The following is an 18,032-nucleotide window of genomic DNA, read 5'->3' as shown; positions in this document are numbered from 1 at the left end:
CATTACTGGTTTTATAAAAGGTGAATGTTTTGATAATAGTGGTAACACCCGGTAAGGTTCAGCTGATGCTACTGCACAGGTAACAGAAGGACCTGTGCGTGGACTGTTCTGACTGCCCTTCTCACATTTGTCACTGGACACACCGTGAGGCCCACAGCATCCTGCAGGTGCATTTGCACCAATCAGAGGAGTGATGAATGAAATCACCTCAAGTCCACCGGCCCCAATTAAGACCAAAGTGTCACTGTGTGGCAAGACAAGGGAAACCCTAACCTACTTCAGCCCACTCTGTCCTTCCAACACTTTGTCAGTGTCCTCTGATTTGGCATATCCTGGTCACAGCCAGCTAAAACAATCCTCTTTGCTTGAACCCGTGACATCCAGACTCTAGGACTTCACTTTCGTGCCATGGAGAGGAACAGAAAGGTTTCTGTGGGCTCTGGTCGCAAAGAGATCTCTCTGTGTGCCTTTTGCACCCCATTATAACATGCAGTAAGAATGAATCAAACTGCAAGAGCTCATAATAAAACAGCTGCACAACGCATGATTTTTTAAGGTAGATCATATCACCCTTGGATAGATTTAAATGAAACGGTTAACCAAAATTTGGATATAACTTTAAAATTACTTTTTTGCCTGTGTTTGACAGTAAGTATTGGCATTAAAGCTGAACGTTTGTGTTTGCATTCCTGCCAGCTTGGTAGATAGGTAATTCCATTCAAGCCACACACAATAGCTCATTGGGCCAGAGCTGATCCTTCTTTGCTAGGCATAAAGTGATAAGAGAGAGCACATGACCACATCACAAGGCCTACCCCCAGCAATGCTGGTGCCCATTTATACAGCTGGGTGGAATTACAAAGCAATCTAAGCAAAGGACCTCACTCCAGGTACAGCAGTAGTGATTGCAGCAGGGGCTTGAACCAGCAGCCCACCAGTTCCTAATCTGCAATGCCCCCTTACAGTCTTCATAGCACGTTGTAAATGCTTTATGCAGTCCGGAAATTTCTGCCAGGGGCCCTGGATCTCGCAGCTCCAGGGCTCGTGCATTTTCCTGTCCCAAGCTTCTCGCAATTACTGTAGGAGGCCCAAAAGATGAATTTAAAAAGCCCTTGCAAAACAGTAAGTCCCTTCTCATTGTTTTTCTTGATAATTCACTTCTTTATTTTGGCTGCATGTGTTTTACACAGAACCAGCACATCTGCTCTCAAGAAGTAAGCAGTGGTGTAAATGACCTTTTTCAAAGTATTCTAATTTTGACTGAATTTTTATTACATCATCCTTGCGAAAGTTTTTTGTGAAGCACAGCTGGCGGAAAGCGGTGCACACCATCTAATGAAGTTACACACGGCAAACGGTGACATTATTAGCATTACTCAGTTATTGATGGAAAAGTGACTCTAAAATTCGCAGGTAAAAGGCATTCAATATACTGAAAAAAATGGCATAAGCAGTCCTCCATTTCAAGAAATCCCAGGAGGATTTCTGCTGTGATGAATCATTTTGCTGTTGCCTATCCATTAAGTATGACGAAAGCTTTATATGTACTTACACAATATATAATTTCAGAATAAAAAATAAAATTTACATTCGTTTGACAGCAGTTAATACAGCCATTTTGATATATTAGTTCCGTATAAAATCATTTGAATCATTGTTAATAGAAAACTGTTTAGTTTCTAATACATTTCACTTGTGTGCTGTTACACTGTGTTGCTGGTACATTACATCAGTTTTAGAAAGATAATATTATCTTGCATTGTGTGGGTTGCAGTCAAGTCAAAGTGCAATGCCCTGGAGTGCTTCTATTGCACTTTTGTGATCTTTCTTCCTCCTTGGCGCAAGTGCAGTTTAGTCATTAGCAGCATTTGTTACATATGAATGGAAGCATAGTTTGTCTTCAGGTCCCGTGCATTTAGCCCTAACGAGCTGAATCGGGGGACAGATCTTCTGCTATGACCCCTCGATGTGTGGTAATGACCAGATATTTGTACACAGCAGTATTAATAAGGTTTCAATAATTCTGTTAAAACGGGTACATGAGACAAGGTGTGGAGATTTGGTCTATCACACAATTCATTTTTTTTTTTTTATAGCATTACATTTTTAATCATTTTATATTTTTCATTAGTTGCCGCAATGTATGAGTAGTTAACACTGTTCTCCGACAAAGTGAATTTCCAAAGCAGAAGCTTCTCTAGGACACCGGTGTCTAGGTGAGTGACTTGATTGGTGAGAGAAGGGAGATTAAAGTGAAGTGTTAGGAAAGGATGAAGGAGTCATAGGATATAATCGTGCATCCTGAGACAGGAGTGCTTTGTGAGTCGTTGAAATGTATTTAGAAATCATTACATCTGTTTTGTTAACACTAGGGAAGTGGAGGAGTAAGTTGGATTTTTAAATTCAGAAATAAATGCTAAATGTGTTTCTGTGTGTCTGGTGACAAGAAAGCGTCAGGTCTTTGGCACAAGGCGATTAAGTAAATGAATATGCTCTTTAGCTTTGGAGCCATTAAATCAGTGATGTCAGAATCTTTGGGGACAATTTTGGAAACATAAATACAAAAGGTGCTTACACACAAAACAAAATGGAAAAAGGATGCTAAGTAACCAGGTTCCTAAGATAAGAGAAAGCATATGACCACACTGTCTTGGTTTTGCACTAGTAAAATATAATCTAAACGTGCAGTTTTACTTGTGGATGCATGTGTGATTTAGGAGTATCATAATCTCCACCCAACTTCATAAGAGGTCCACATTTCCTATGAACTAAAGAGCCAGGCCTCGAGTTTGATAGCGATTTGGAACTCATCACCGAGGCTGAGAAGTCAAGGGCTTAACGAAACACTCGTTGTTCACTGGTTTCTGGGACTCTTTGAATATAGAAAACCAGCTTGACTGAAGCGGGGGCGGATAGGCCTGCTTCGCGATATAGAATAAAACGGAGAAAATAAAATAGCTATTTCTAAAATGATCTCAAGTCACCAAATTGTGTGACTGTAACAGGAACTCTCACGGCAATATTTAAAGTCTTTTTCCTCTTTGGGTTTATCTCCATCGTCAGAACCATCTCCCTTTAGTAGCAGGGCAACGAAATACAAAGTTTTCATTTTATCCTATTTGATCATCTCCAATAAAAAAAACTGGTTAATAGAAACTCCCTGTTAAAAAGCATTAAAAAAGACAAGCTGCTGTTTCCCTGTCTGAGAGCATGGGGGCTTGTGGATTCATGTGGGGACCAAAGACGAACGGATGGGGCGTTTAATTACTTTGTTTCCTTTTCGCTTTTAGCCTGACGGTCAGCCAAGTCGGCCAGAACTTCACATTTGTGCTCACTGACATTGACGGCAAGCAGAGGTTTGGCTTCTGCCGCTTATCATCGGGGGCCAGGAGCTGCTTCTGTGTTCTGAGGTAAGACGATCGCGGCAGTGGGTGGCCCAGGGAAAAGAGATGAGCCTCTGGTTTGTGACGAGAAAAGCCAGCAGCTGTCAGGCGGAAAAGCTGCATTCCCTTTTTTTTAAAAAAAAAAAAACAGCTCCCTCGTGTTCCGATGAGCGTTTCTTCAATGGGTTTGTGGGACATTGACACCGACCTTATCATTTCAGTATTTTCTCATACATTCATCTTCTACACTGCAACTCTGCATTCACAGAGAGAACAAACTGCTGCCGAATCGATCAAGATAGTCATAAAATGTATAACTTTATTTTGACATGAGCGCTCCTGTAGTTAATAACGCTCTTTGACATGGCCGTCACCTCTGGCAGATTGATATAGGTTAAACACACGGTAAAGCACTCTGAAATCCTTGTTGGAGAGGGATTTTGTAAAGATATGTTGGTCACAATTGTCTTACATTTTTATGGTTGTTTGATTTCCATCTGAAATACTCATTAGAATTAGTTTTAAAGGCCTGCATAGGTCAGTATATACTGGATTCAAAAGAGTCCAGACTAGTTGGCAAACATATAGCATGAAAGTGCTAATGAACACGATCGTTAAACTTTAAATATGATCACTGTCCACTCAATTTCTTTTTTAGGGTTAATATGTCCTATCCTGATTTTTGCAATGAAGAAAGAGACAAATGTTCATAGCAGTCAAAGCTCGTTTTTTGTCTTGTCTTTAACTGATGTCACAGTCCAGAGGCCAGTCAAAACGTTTTACATCACCTTAAAACCAACCAGCTCTTTAGCTGTATCGCAAAAAAAATACACAAACCGTGTGATGTACTTTTCAGCTGGAAAACAATAATGCTAATTGAGACATTGTAATAGTAATTATGTTACACAAGTAATCATTCTTTTATGATAAATATCTGGAAGTCATGAAGGAAATAATTGGCTTTGTGTATTAAATTTCGAGTGGTTATTTAATATTTAACCTTTTGATATACCATAGTGCTCAATACTCATTGTAGCCTTAGGTGGGCTTTGGCTCAGAGAAAGCAGACCTTATTCTCTGTTGCTGCAGTATGTTTACCTGTTTCACAGTAGATAATGACTTTGTGTGCTGTAGCATGAGACTGAAACCTAAAAGAAAAGAAAAACCACCTCAGACATTTCCGTGATGGTTGTTCCCAGAAGGATCTGTATCCCTTAAGACACATATTTTAAGTGTTTCAAATAGCCTGGTAAATGAAAGCAAATAATAAAAAGAGACTCACAACATTATACCGTACCTGCATAAAAAGTTTCTAAAACCTTGCACTGGTATATGCAATTTAGTAAATGGTACCCTACAACTTCTTACAGTGATTAATGCCATTAGTAAGATAACAAAATGCCAGATTCCTTTCTAAGTACCTTTACTTTACCTTCTAAGTAACATTCACTTTAATGGATTATGTAAACAAAATGCTAGGGCTTTACTGGGATTGCCTAACATTTTCTAAATATAGTGTACTTAAAACTAAACAGGATTCTTGACCTCCCCACCACAAGTTCACTCTGCGGTTCTCGCCACTGTATTTTCTCTTGAGCTTTTGGTTTTGGACCTAAAATCATTATTATTACAAAAGTCACTATATTACTGAAAATCAGAAAAGGGGAAAAAGACATTCAGTTTACTTGACAGGCTCCATCGATCACTATTTATTCAGTTTTATTTAGCAAATGTGAATCAGTCTACATCACATTGAAGTATTTATGCATTTTTAGGCATAACTGTAGTTTTGGCTGTCTTGTTTCTAAAATTAATGCAGAATCCAGCATTTAATAAGTGCAGCCTAAGTGTATGGTTAATGAAATATGGTGGTTGTTTTTTCTGATTTCTGATTTTTTTTTATTGTTGTGAAAAACTTTAATGTCTCACGATAATATCAATCATTGGTGTTGTAGTGTGAGGATTCTGTTTGTTTAGCATCTTGTTTCATGGACTGAAACCACAGTCTCGGTCTACACCTGTATCACCATCATCATCAAAATACAATTTGACCATCTTCTCCCATATCTTCCATTATTGGATTGTGATTAAACTTACCTTTTTGACAATGATTTGAGGAAATATATATATGTCATACTGTATTTGTGACTAATACCAGATCCTAAGAAATTTAAAATAATCGCTATATTTACAAAGCAAATAATTATAAAATCTCCCCAGATAATGAGGGTCAATTTATATAATGCAGAGCAAATCTTGCTTTCAGTAAACTGACAAAAATGTAAAAAGTCTTGTTCTGATACAGATATTCATCAAAATTCATACAGAGACAGAGTGAAATTATGGCAAGCTTTGATAAAAGAAGATCCAGAGCAACAAAGTATATAGGATAGAAAAATCCTAAACAGTGCATTGCAATCGGGAAGAACTGACTTTTAAAATGGTAAACCCATTTAATCTAGCAAGGCCTAAGACAATATGGGCAATGCAATCTAATATTACATGTATAATTATACAAAATGGACAGTGCGATTTTGAAATATACTTAAAACTTCATTTAGAAATAGTTACACTTGTTGAAAATCATGTCTCATTTATTGGTGGAGCGGCCCACCATTTGCTTTCTTTATAGTTTTTATACTTATTTAGCCATTTAATGTAGCTTATTCTTTCAATCTTTCAGTTGTTCAGTGTCTATAATTGTATAGACACCAGCAGTTGGTGTGTTGAGTTCTTCAGTGCTTGTTAGATTGTTTTTTTTAGCTGGAGTGATGTGATCAACAACTTGGCTTTTGAAATTGAATGCGGGTCAATCAGGTTCATCAAATTCACTTGTGACTTTTCATGGCTCCAGTGATGAGAGATGTGAGATAAAATTAAAACAAGCACAACATTTCTGCATTTTAAAATACAGTTGTAGACCAAAGTTAATGAATAATGAGAAAAATATGCAAATAGTCTCCTGATTAGCACAAAATATCAAGGAAGGGATATAAAATGGTAATCGGCAGAAACGGTATGCATATTAAGATACTGTATTAAAGCCAGATAAAAGAAACCAAAGTTTTTTGATAACCAAAGGTTGGTCACCTCATTATTTACAAAGGAGGTCTAAACGTTTTTCTTCAACTATACTGCAGGACTGTTTAATATTCATTCTCTTTTTTCTTTGTTCATTTACCATTTTCTGTTGTCTTTTTATTTTTCCCTTCTTCATTACTCCTTGCCTTTAAGAGACTACTCTTTTTTAATTCCATGCACATTCTAAATGTGTTGATCATCGCAGAATTATGAGTCTGCTTCAGATTATAGATTGCGTTGTTCTGCGGCTCAGAGTTTGAAGGAGGAACGGAAAACAACCGAAAAGAAGAATGTTTCTGAAAGGTTACGCAGCATCTTTAATTACTCTTCTAAGAAGAAAGGAAATATATTTTGTGGGGATTTTGAAAGGAGCCACAGCAGGGAGTGGTGGGATGTGATAAATATGCCACACAGTCTGTTGATGGGCTACATAACCCATGCATCAAAGGCAACCAGTTTTATGTAGGTCTGCTGTCAAAAGGTGAATTATTTATCATAATGTGCTGCTTGCAAGCTGTTTGGGCATCAAGAATAAAACACATATTAAAACAAACACTGGAATCTAGACCCATTTGTTTGTGGTACTTCTGCTTCTGACAAGACAACAGATGTGGAAGCACATTTATCTGCAGCCTGATTAGTAGAATCAACTAGGAGTAATCAGTAGTGGATGAGATGAATGCAGCTGGTCAGCGTCGGGTTGTGTTTCATGCTATTTGAGAGAAAGAAAATGGTGTTCCTTCATACATGCCGTTTGTCACCAAGAAGATTAGAGATTCATATTAGCGGTAGTCAGTGTTTGCTACTGCCTATCCTGTCTTGAAGAGTCAGGCCAGTGCGTGCCACACGCAAACCGAATTGGCCCCCTCATTAGTCATCTGATAAGAGCTCTTTGGCACCGATGGCTGGATAAACCCTGCAGCCCAGGTGCCCATGGAAGCAATGCAGTCTTAACTCAACATCTGGTGAGACAGAGCAGGCTGAGTAGCTCTGCATTTGCCATGCAGTGGATGATTTTCAGTTTGAGTGATCACAATAATCAAGATTATCAACTGAACGACCAAAATAGGTGGTTTCTCTGATTACATCAAATTGTGAACTGTTTATGCTTGTTTAGGCTGTGTGCCAGCCTCTACAAGCTACTGAGCGTGGAAAAAATACAAAAGGCAAAAACGAATTACTAGTATTCTGTATACAGTACGCAGCAGGGAATCACCCTACTTCCAGGCATGGACCTACTGTACTGCCTTTTCATGGTGTTACCTTTCCTCTTTCTGCACAGACCCCAGACTATCACCTGTATTTAGAGGTTTCCTACAGGCCTGTAGAAATCCTTGGTAACAATAAAAATTTTGCAAACAACTACAAAAGAAACCAACCTGCGAAAATCACTGCTCTGCAATTCAGCCGTGTTGTACTCGTTTACGCAACGCATTTCTCCAGAAGTTCATTTTTTGATTTCCTACATAGGATGTCCTGCCTGAATGGATTTGTCAGTATGCGTTTATGGTATTTATAATTATATTTTGACAGCGTTGTTATTTTTAACACCTCTGGAACTCGCTCTTTTTAAAAAAAAAATCGATGTCCAGTGTCCTATGAGCGACTGCACAGCGCCATTTAACTGGGGCGAACAGTGGGCTTCTCCACTGTTTCCATTTCAGCCTCAGGGAGCAGTCAGCAGTGATAGGTCTCAGAACTCACAAAGGAAGATATGTGTGTCCACATTGCTCCTACAGAAGGTCAGCTTTAGATTGCTTTTATGAATGAGGATTAAGAAAACACGATGCATTTTAAGTCTTTGTACATTAGTCTATGTTCAGTGGACTCAGAACTTACCAGCAAGACCAAATGTGTATATGAGTCGATTTTATATAGCAGGTTAAATGTGTTTTGGTGTTGGTGATTTTAAGACCTACACGTCCTGTTGAATTGTTGCCCGCCGGGACTGGGCCACCCCTGGTCTAGATGACTGTGCTTCCCTCTCTCCTTTCCTGAGTCCCTCTTTTGTCCTTTGACTGCAAATCCTCCATTTGGAATATACTCCATTCCATTAGGAAGCTACGCTAAGCTGCAATCTGGAAAGTGCATCACATGCAACATCAGTTTCTTGTCCTTCTAAAAGAACATTTTATGACTAGAGCAAGCTGTTCCGTCTGTAGCTGATAACAAATATCGGTAGTCACACCAGGGAAATTATGCGCGCTACAGCAGGCACTTAAGTAAACACTCTCATATTTTATCATTGGAAAATAAACATTTTTATTGAGTCTCTTAAAAGAAAAACTCGTACACTCAGATTGTCCACAGAATGGACTTAAGTAGCATGACAAAGTAGGTGAACCTTTTTATTTTCCAGGTAAACAAAGCACTTAAAAGGGATTCCAGTTTAAAATCATCTTGTTTGCCATTTGTCCATGCCTCTGGTTGCATTTTAATTCTTAATTTTTTAATTCTGGTTAAATTGGTTTAATGTCTATAAAATACATTCTGGGTCGTTGATGTTCCATTGCAAATGTTATTTGTTTGCTTTGCAAAAATGTTGACCGTTGTTTGTTTAGATGATAAAAGGATTCACAAGGAGAGTTCTTCTGCTGTAAGACAAATTATCAAAGCCCTGGTAGCACAGTTTTGCTTCTCAGAAACTCAAAAAATGGTTTCTTTATGAGCATTGTGAGGGGTAGGGTTAAATATGTTGCAGGTTTAAGCGCAGTATATTGTGCTTTTAATTTACAGGCATGGGGCAAGTCAAGTTGGCCACAATAAGAGCCGTCACCCTCCCCGCTCCCTTTCGAGATGGAGGAATTTATTTGTTCAGTGAATGTGGCAACCGCATGAACTCCCTGCATTGAAACTCAATCAGTTAGGTTCCGTGTTTTGTCTGAAAGCGGTAATTCCCTGTAAACTCTCGCTGTCATCAAGTGGCCTTCTCTTTTTTTCAGCATCCTTGATATGCTGCTGCTGCAGCTTGCTTCCCAAGTGCAGTGTGTTCTAATAAAACCATCTCAGTCAGAGCACATACTCGGTTACAGCATGGAGAGTTCTTAAACACAGGAGGAGTGGCAGTGCGAGAGGGAGGGGTCTTGCTGATAAAACACCAAGATAAAGCCGAAAAGGGAGACTGTGATCATATTTTGGGATTCTCCGTTGTTGCTACGTTCAGTCTTCTACAGTAGCTGGCTGTAATCCTCTGTAGCTAGTTTCAGATGCACGCTGCACACACAAATTGTCAGTGACACTCCTGCTACCACATAACGTAAGTAGCAGCATTTACAGTTTCACTTTTCCACATTGTAAAATACTGTAATTTCAATTATAATTCTCAGCCTAATTTTAGATTGGTAGTTATTGTCTCTGTCAGTAATTGCCTCATTACTGTAATGTGTCCAATTAAAACCGATAAACTCAGATCTTTACTATATGAGTTTTAAATTCACTCAGATGTTCACCTCTTAGTAGAAATTATAGCGTAAACAGCTTTTTCTTTCAGATGGGCCTGAGGAGGATGTTTCATTTAAAGATGTCTTACTTATTAGTCTTGATAGCCAGTGTTAGTATTCCAAGCATGGGAATCACCTTAATTAAAATATAATGTTTAAATAAAAAGTCTGTACTGAATTGCCGTCATTTTAAACAACGTCTTTAGTTATGTTTAAGGACTTAGAAACATAAATAATTTAGGCTTTAAATTAAGCCGTATTTATGAACGTTTTGAAGTACTACACCCCTGTTATGTTAAATGTTACATAATCATAATGTTAAGAATGTATTTTCCTAATCAATCAGTAAATGTTTATACATTTAGAACTTTAAAAATTCTGATTCACACAAACTGCCAATGATACGCTCTAACATACTGAACGTCATCAAAATCTTTAAGCATCTAAAGCTGACAGTATCATGGTTTACACAGACCCATCTTTATAACGAATACAAATAGTAGCATCTGTAAAATGTTGAGAATGTGGAATCATTTTTCCACTCATAGAAAATAATATTTATTTGAGGTACATCCAGTGTTTCAGTTTTTCCCTCCAAGCACTTTATATATACATCCATTCTGGTAAAAGACAAAAAACATTTAACGGACTGCATCTTCATAACACTTGTTTTGTATGTCGACAACCTTATTTAATCCCTTCAAAAACACATTTCACTATGTGTAGAACCACATTTCCCACACGGCGACCCCTGGAGTGAATTTCAACCTAAAAAAAAGGTGTTTTAGCACCTTTAATTTATTAAATATTTAATATTTTTGAATTGCTCCATTTCATGGTAAGTGTAGATTTTCCAGTTGCCTCCTGCAATGCTTGATTTGCCTTTTTAAAAGCTCCAAAGTCAGTCCAGTCATTTGATTCTCAGCATTGCATTTATACTGTATATTCCATTTAAAAATTAGGACGGATTTATGTCTCTTTTATTAAATAATTTAATTCTTGATATTTATATTTATAAAGAATTATTTTGTTAAGTAATGCACGCAGTTCTTTATCTAAAAACCGTGTATAATAGCCTAACCTATATGTTGTTAGGGTTAGTTCTCCCCCTTCTCCCCCCATTTCTTTTTCACCCCTCCTTTTCCCGAAAGGGTGCAAGACGAGATTTTGTTTTAATTGAGCAGAAACATGTGGAGGGGGATCAGAAATATCTCAGGGGATTAAAGAAAAATTCTGAATTTGTACTACTTGCAGCTTGTGTTTAGAGCAAGGGTCTACTGGGAATAAATGTAGTTAGTGTGACCTTTGACTCTGAGAACTGTTGGCATGGAAGGCAGCCAAAAAGTGGCCACAGAACTCCTTTGTTAATCTCATTCATGGCTCCCTACAAACTTCAGTCCGTGGAAGTTGCCAGCTCAAATCTATGGAATGCAGAGCTCTTTTTTCCCATGCTTTGGAAACAGAGGTGGGCCCTGAACCAGCAAGACTTCTTTAACAGGACTACATCGGCTCAACTCAATTGAAATTGACAGTTTCCTGGCTTAGGGTTGCCAACTGGCAGAGCAGTGAAGCATGGGGACAAACAGGGCCTTTTGAGATGCATGGGCCACTGTTTGTACAACACCAGAAATAACATAACCTGCTTGTGCTCTGATACCTCTTAACTCACCATTAAACTACATTACATTTTGAAATGGGCTCCTTGCATGTAAATCTGCGTTTTATGAAATACAAGGAAAGGTAAATGCAACAAACTGTTTTTGATTAAAACCTACACTGTCTCTCTATATATGTGTATTAAAATGCACACTGCAACCCCATAATAAAATGTCAAATGTTGATGTGCCTGTGTTGCTGTATTGGGAACAGCTCACACTGGCTTTTTTTAATAATAAAAGAGTATCTCCATCCAAGATAGACCTGCATTCCTAAGTTACAAGCAGTACTGTAGATGTAGTTGCTGAAAAACATGGGGATCACATTCAGTGCTGTTCAGTATGTGCTAGTTTTAACCAGTTGACTGAGGACACATTAAAACTACAATAACTAAATCAACTAACTTTCGATAATTGCTGAGCAATGTTTAAGTAACCAAGAGCAGAATTTCAGAATACACGCAAATGAGTATGAGCAGTCAAGCATTCGCTTTGCACTTGAAATAGATAGTTTCCTTTTTTCTCAGGTGCCAAGAAAATTGAGAGATTCAAGCCAGGTGTTGCCTGTGTGTTTGCCCTTGTACAGTGTCTTTCATAGCTAACAAAAGGCAGAAGTCAAAACTGAAGTTAATCATCTGATGTACAAAATAACAATTTCCTCAAAGATTGTGTTTGCTGTACAAGCTAATACAATTAAGCAAAAATCAACCAAATAATTTGGGTTTTTGTTGTCTTGCACAGCATGATTGAGGCTTTGTTGCTGCAACGCAAGGCTGTTATATGAGGAACCTTCAATGTGTTTTCTTACACGCTATGATGATGTTCGTTATTAGATGTCAGAAAGACATCTGGTTTCCCCTCGGTGCACAGTTTTCTGTATTTAATAATTCTGTTGTTTTACAGCTGAAACATGTGCAGTTGTCCAGGCTTTGATGGTCTTGTTTTGCTATAAATAAATATTACTGTACAGCAAATCCAACATTAAACAGATTGGCAAATTGCAGTAAATACAGGATTAGCTTCCAAAGACATAACGATTTGGTCAATTGTAGATTTGATTGGTTTTAATGCTTTTATATCACCTTATGCTCGTAACATCATTTACTCAGTAGTGTAGAAGAAAGGAAACACGATTCGAGAAGGAAACAGCATCAAGTGTATAGTTTTTGTTTTCATGGCTAGTAATGTCGTATGTGTCTGGATTTCTTTAATGTTGACTTAACAGTAAATGAAACCAGAGGCTGTGAAAAATAACTTTGAGGCCGTCGAAATGCAGTTGCAGTTGTTTTAGGGTTTTTTTTTGTCAAGGCCAGCACATGAAACGTTTTTTTCCCCCCGTATTCCCTCTTACAGCTGCTGGGTAGATTAAACAAGCAGCGTGATCCATCACTTGCTTTTTGTTTAATACTGTTTCTCGCTGCTAGTGGCCCGAGATTAATTAGTCCAACAACCTTTAATGGGGGAGATCGTCCGTACGTTGGCTGGCTACGAATGTAAAGGCACCAATCGGAAGAAATCAATTGAAATTCGATTATTTTTTCCTTTCACTCCGCATCAATAGAAACCTGCTGGAGGTTAAAGGAAAATATGCAGGGCTCTGCAGGGAACCCAGATCCTGGTGTGTTTGATTTACGCTTTAACAAAATGATTTCGGATCATATCTCTGACTGACTGAAGCATTCGCACAACACATGGTTCTGTGCCTGCAGATGTCCAAGTTGCCCTGATCCACATTAGATACATCTGTGTTACAATGGACCAGTACAAAACTGGTCTTCATTTTCAGCTCCCACTTGAGCTGAACGGTGCAACCGTGTCCTTGCTGGTGTCTACTTACACGTCCTCAGTGGCTTTTAGCTTTATCTCTAAACTGCAGGTTGTTTGCACAACTGTAGATCTGTTGAACAGATAAATATTACAGCAAATCCAACATTAAACAGATTGACAAATTGCAATAAATACAGGACGGTCATTTAAAAAATTTATTCTGGATAATGGCATATTCCTAAGAAATGCTGTTTTTAAAGCAGAGGAAACAGCTTCATGTTTAGTGTCTACTCATAAATCTTTGTGAGATGCTATTATTAATGTCCCAAGAGTTACAAATATTGAACTTGAATGGTTCTATCAGTCTCTATACAGCTGTATAAAGTACACTTTCTCTTGTTTTTTTACCTTATTCCACTTCTCTCCCTATGGCTCATTAGCTTTCTTTTCATGTCACAATGTTTGATGATATTATGTAGGATTATTTTTAACATCTACAGCCATAGCCAAACTAATTAGAAGATGTAGAGTAGAAGCAGCAAATAAAGTCAGTACCAGTACCAGTGTCACATTTAGATGGACTGTGTAATATTTAAAACCGAAATAAGATCATAAATAAGCTACATTCTTCGTAAAATAATATTTTGTTCCAGTGGCAGTTACATACAGTCCTTAAATAACTCAAAAAAAGAAACAAGAATTAAAGGTATCAAAATGTTGACAGAGTTTATTAAATTATGTTGAAGTTTAGAGTGTTCATGTAGAATGTACATACTTTGATACACGAAAAGATTGTCATGTTTACCCTATCAATAAAGTATTCTGTGTGAACTACTGTACTTGCAGTCTCTCTGATATAACTAACTGCTTAGGTACAGCTTTTCAGTCCACATTGTTTCTTTCAATCAGTTCAAATAAAGAAATAGGCATTTCGCAATAAACATGATTCAACTTAGGATTCATTAGATGACAATGCCAATAAATTCTAGTGAGTTCTAGTGAAAATGAACTGTAGCTGAGCTTGGACCTGTGACAGCAGGTTTCCTACCTGAACATCAGATAATATATTGGATTGATCTCTTTTGTTGCCTACATTCTGTTTAACGAATAATTAGGATTAGTAAAGCATATTTAAGATTGATCTGCAAGCCCACCAATTGTATTGAAATGCACCCAATAGAATAATCTGATATGCACAAAACTGTTTTTAATTGACCATTGAATTGCCACAGGGTTTTTGTTTCACACAGTTTATAATATTTTAGCTCATTGTGGGATTAGAAAATTGAAAAAAATTTCAAAATTAAATCTCGTATTTGAAAGAATTTTTTTTTATCCTCTGCTGCTTATGTCTTAGCACGTAAGATTTATTCGTGCTTTCTCGCTCAGCCATGCCAAGATTAAACGATTCCACCTTGTTTTGAAAGTTCAGCCCATTTAGTGTATGACACAGCAGTGGCTGGGAAATACCTGTAGTTGTTTACAAAAGACCCCTTTAGATTTGCACACTTTTTTTTTCTCAAGCAGCCAGCCAGTAAGCCCTGCACAGTCTGCTTGGCACAGTAGCAGCTCTCCGCCAGCCTCTGTCTCTCCTGCTGCTTGTCAGGGCGAAGGATGTGCCAGATCTCAGGTCGTAGCAGAGCGGGGCTGCTCTGCAAATCTGCTTTTAGTTAGTATGGGGCCTTTTGGCAGCACATTGCAGGTCATTGATTTAGTTGCAATCCCTTTCTTTAATATTTTCCATCTGGGGAACAATGGCCTATAAAGACAGATGCAAAACAAGATGTGAGTTATGAGGAGAGCAATGACTTAATACTTCCAAGTTCAGCTGCAGCCCAGAATTGGACGGTAAAAAAAGGACGTTTTCCAGTTTATTTAGCATAGTGGGGCTGGGAGTGGTAAAAACCTGTAAAATAACACTTCTCGATCTCAAGGGATTTCTGGGGAACGGGGCTTTCTGAACAGAGAGATCGTTAGTGATTTTCTTGAGGTTTTGTAGTTTAGAACTACGAGACCCTATAGTGATATTTATATTTAAGCTCTGCAGTACATTAACACTTGCAAGACAAGTGACATTACAGCAGTGGTAACAAGAACAACAGATTTGGAGCAATCAATCCCCCAGTCCCTTGTTTTCATTCAAGGAGGAGCTGAGTAAAGCTGGTAACAATTGAACGCAGTATTGTTCAGAGCTTTTTTTATTCTACATTTTCCAGAGAGCAGTCATTTGTTTCATTTGTTAATGCTGTGGGCAAAAAGAGTATAGTTCTTAGACATTGGGGTTCTCATCCCAAAAGGACAAAACAATCTGATCATTATTTTTCTTCATGTCAAAAAAACATCAGGTCTGACCTTATATTCCCAGTTAAAGTCACTGCAGTGTGTGGGGAAAACCAAGAAGAAATCAAGCAAACTGAACTTGTTTTGGAATTGGGCTGTCGTGCTTTTTAGAATTACTTCTCTGTATTGTTAAATACTGTATCCCCTGGTGCACAAAGAGAAACTCGAATCAGCCCACGGGTGTGGCTCATTATTCTGCTGTTTGTGCATTAGGGAAAATCTACAGTTTGTTGTGCAGTGCTACATTACCGCTTTACAGTAGATGTGACAAGTAATAGACGTTATATATAGAAAATGCTTTTTTTGCATCTCATACAGTACCACATTTCCTACATGCTTTGTAGTGTATATATACTGGTGAGAAGGTGTTTGTTAAGCAGTACACATTGGGAGCTTTTTTCTTTATTATTCTTAGTTGTCTTCTTGTTCTACTTATGATACAGCAACACATTTGTGCTTAATGTCGTGGAATTCAAAATAATCCTTAGTATGTGGAGTTCAGCATCTCCTTTTGTTTAGTTTTTTTTAAAGGAACATACGGCATTTACATGAGCTCTTTGGTACTACCTTGTTCTATTGTCATGGCTAAAGGAGGCTACATAAACTACCAACCTGAGCTGAAAGCGATAGATGTGTTATACCTACAGTCTTTATACTGTATATAAGCATCAATATTTTAAATGAACTTTTTTTTTAGTAAACGGTCCTTTGAAAAGGTTCTGGATGTGCTACAGATACCTTGTTGCAAATTTCCTGTCTATTTCAATCCATAATACACAGAGATAATTCTTCTTTGATTTAATGAACTTCAGTGATATGTTTTTCAACTGCCTGCTCATGTGCAGTTAGTAGCAGGTAGCAGGAGAAAGTCATTGATCCTGACATTTATGCACCAACACTTTTACTATTTAATGAGGTAGTTCTAAAAGTACCTACTGGAGTCAGGACCTTTTCCTGCTGTAGGCATTAATACCACAGTAATTGGACGACCAGTTCTGCCTGCGTTAAAATCCACATAATTTTTAAGTTGTTTTCTTCAGTACTCTGATGGTCTTAGTGAATATGATGAGTGGAAGAATTTGATTGTCAACAGTATTATCCTCTGTATAAAATGCGTCATTAAAAAGAAATCTAATTTTGTATTACAGAAAGAAATACTGTGCTCGCTGTGTCTTCAAGTAAGCGAAATGAGCCTTTCTTTATTTTGTAGGGGGTTCCTAAACTGAAGAGCCCAGTTAAAGTTAAAGAGATGAAGGTGATGAATGAGTGTTCTTGGAATTATTTCCAAGCTGGGTCAACATTCCATTTTAGTCATGAAGTGGATTTCTGTTGCAGTCTAACCAAAGAGTATCACGTACAGTGAGATCCCTACTGGTGCATTAGTAGATTACCAGTTTGCACAAGCCAGAAAGTGAAGCAGTGTTTAATGTATTCGCTGAAACAGTCATACAAGTGTATGATGTCGGGGTTTTTTTTTTAGAATTTGGAATCAAAATCGGAAGTCATGTTGTAAGAGAAGAGTGCGAGAGGTTCCCGATTCAAGAGTTTGAAATCTTCTTGATCCTTGAAAATGAAATTTGCAGACGGAGACTTTAGGATTGCAACTGAAACACAAAACCAGAGACAGGCACGTCTTAACGATTGGTTCTGGGAGCTGATACCTTGGCTTCTTTGAAGAAGATCATTTGAGCAACTATTAAAAACACAAATAAGATGAGCCAATTCTCATTTGTAAACATTATGTTTTTTATCCTGTTATGAATATGACAACAAAAGAAAATTAACTATATCATCTAAAAAATCTGTGAACATCCTTAAATGAAAAATATACATGACCACTGGACAATATTAATGAAATATTGAAACGAAATTAATTAAATGAAACCAGAATTTATTTTTTCATTATCAAGGACTAACGTTTGACTTTGGTAGATTTTTTTTAACATCATACTGTCTCTGGACACATCCATACATAACTTAAATCAAGAAAACCAGATTTTGATGGCCTCACTACCACAGCTCTCTTGCCTTAATCCTATGCTGTGATATAAGATTGACAGCAGAGTGTGAGACAGGAATGCATATAGTAAAAGTGGGAAATGATTAGGATGTTTGATGACACTGTTTAAATTACATGTCAGAATCTGCAGGTAATGTACAGCTTTGATTTCTAACAACAAGGATTATATTTATGAGAAATGTTTTAAGTAAAAAGCTAGGAGAATATTATACATATACAGTGTGTGTTTCTGAAAGGGTGCTTACAGGTCCTCATTTTCACCACCATTTATATTATACCATGTATACCATTTGTACATTTATATACCAATACAGTACATCCATCCTGTTTTATTTTGTTCAGAAGT

General features: G+C 37.6%; 1 protein-coding gene across 6 annotated transcripts in view; it reads left to right on the top strand.

The window, feature by feature from the left end:
* The window catches only part of dennd1a (DENN domain containing 1A), a 267,700-nt gene that overhangs the window by 83,633 nt on the left and 166,035 nt on the right, over positions 1 to 18,032 (top strand). For all 6 annotated transcript variants that reach the window (XM_088940720.1, XM_088940718.1, XM_088940719.1 and 3 more), the window contains one exon: positions 3,291 to 3,410. In XM_088940720.1, the coding sequence (XP_088796846.1) occupies positions 3,291 to 3,410 (120 nt within the window). The remainder of the gene's footprint in view (positions 1 to 3,290; positions 3,411 to 18,032) is intronic.

The sequence above is a fragment of the Atractosteus spatula genome, chromosome 23 (assembly GCF_055471065.1).
Source record: "Atractosteus spatula isolate fAtrSpa1 chromosome 23, fAtrSpa1.hap1, whole genome shotgun sequence".
NCBI lineage: Eukaryota > Metazoa > Chordata > Actinopteri > Semionotiformes > Lepisosteidae > Atractosteus > Atractosteus spatula.
This window is presented reverse-complemented; position numbering and strand designations above follow the sequence as displayed.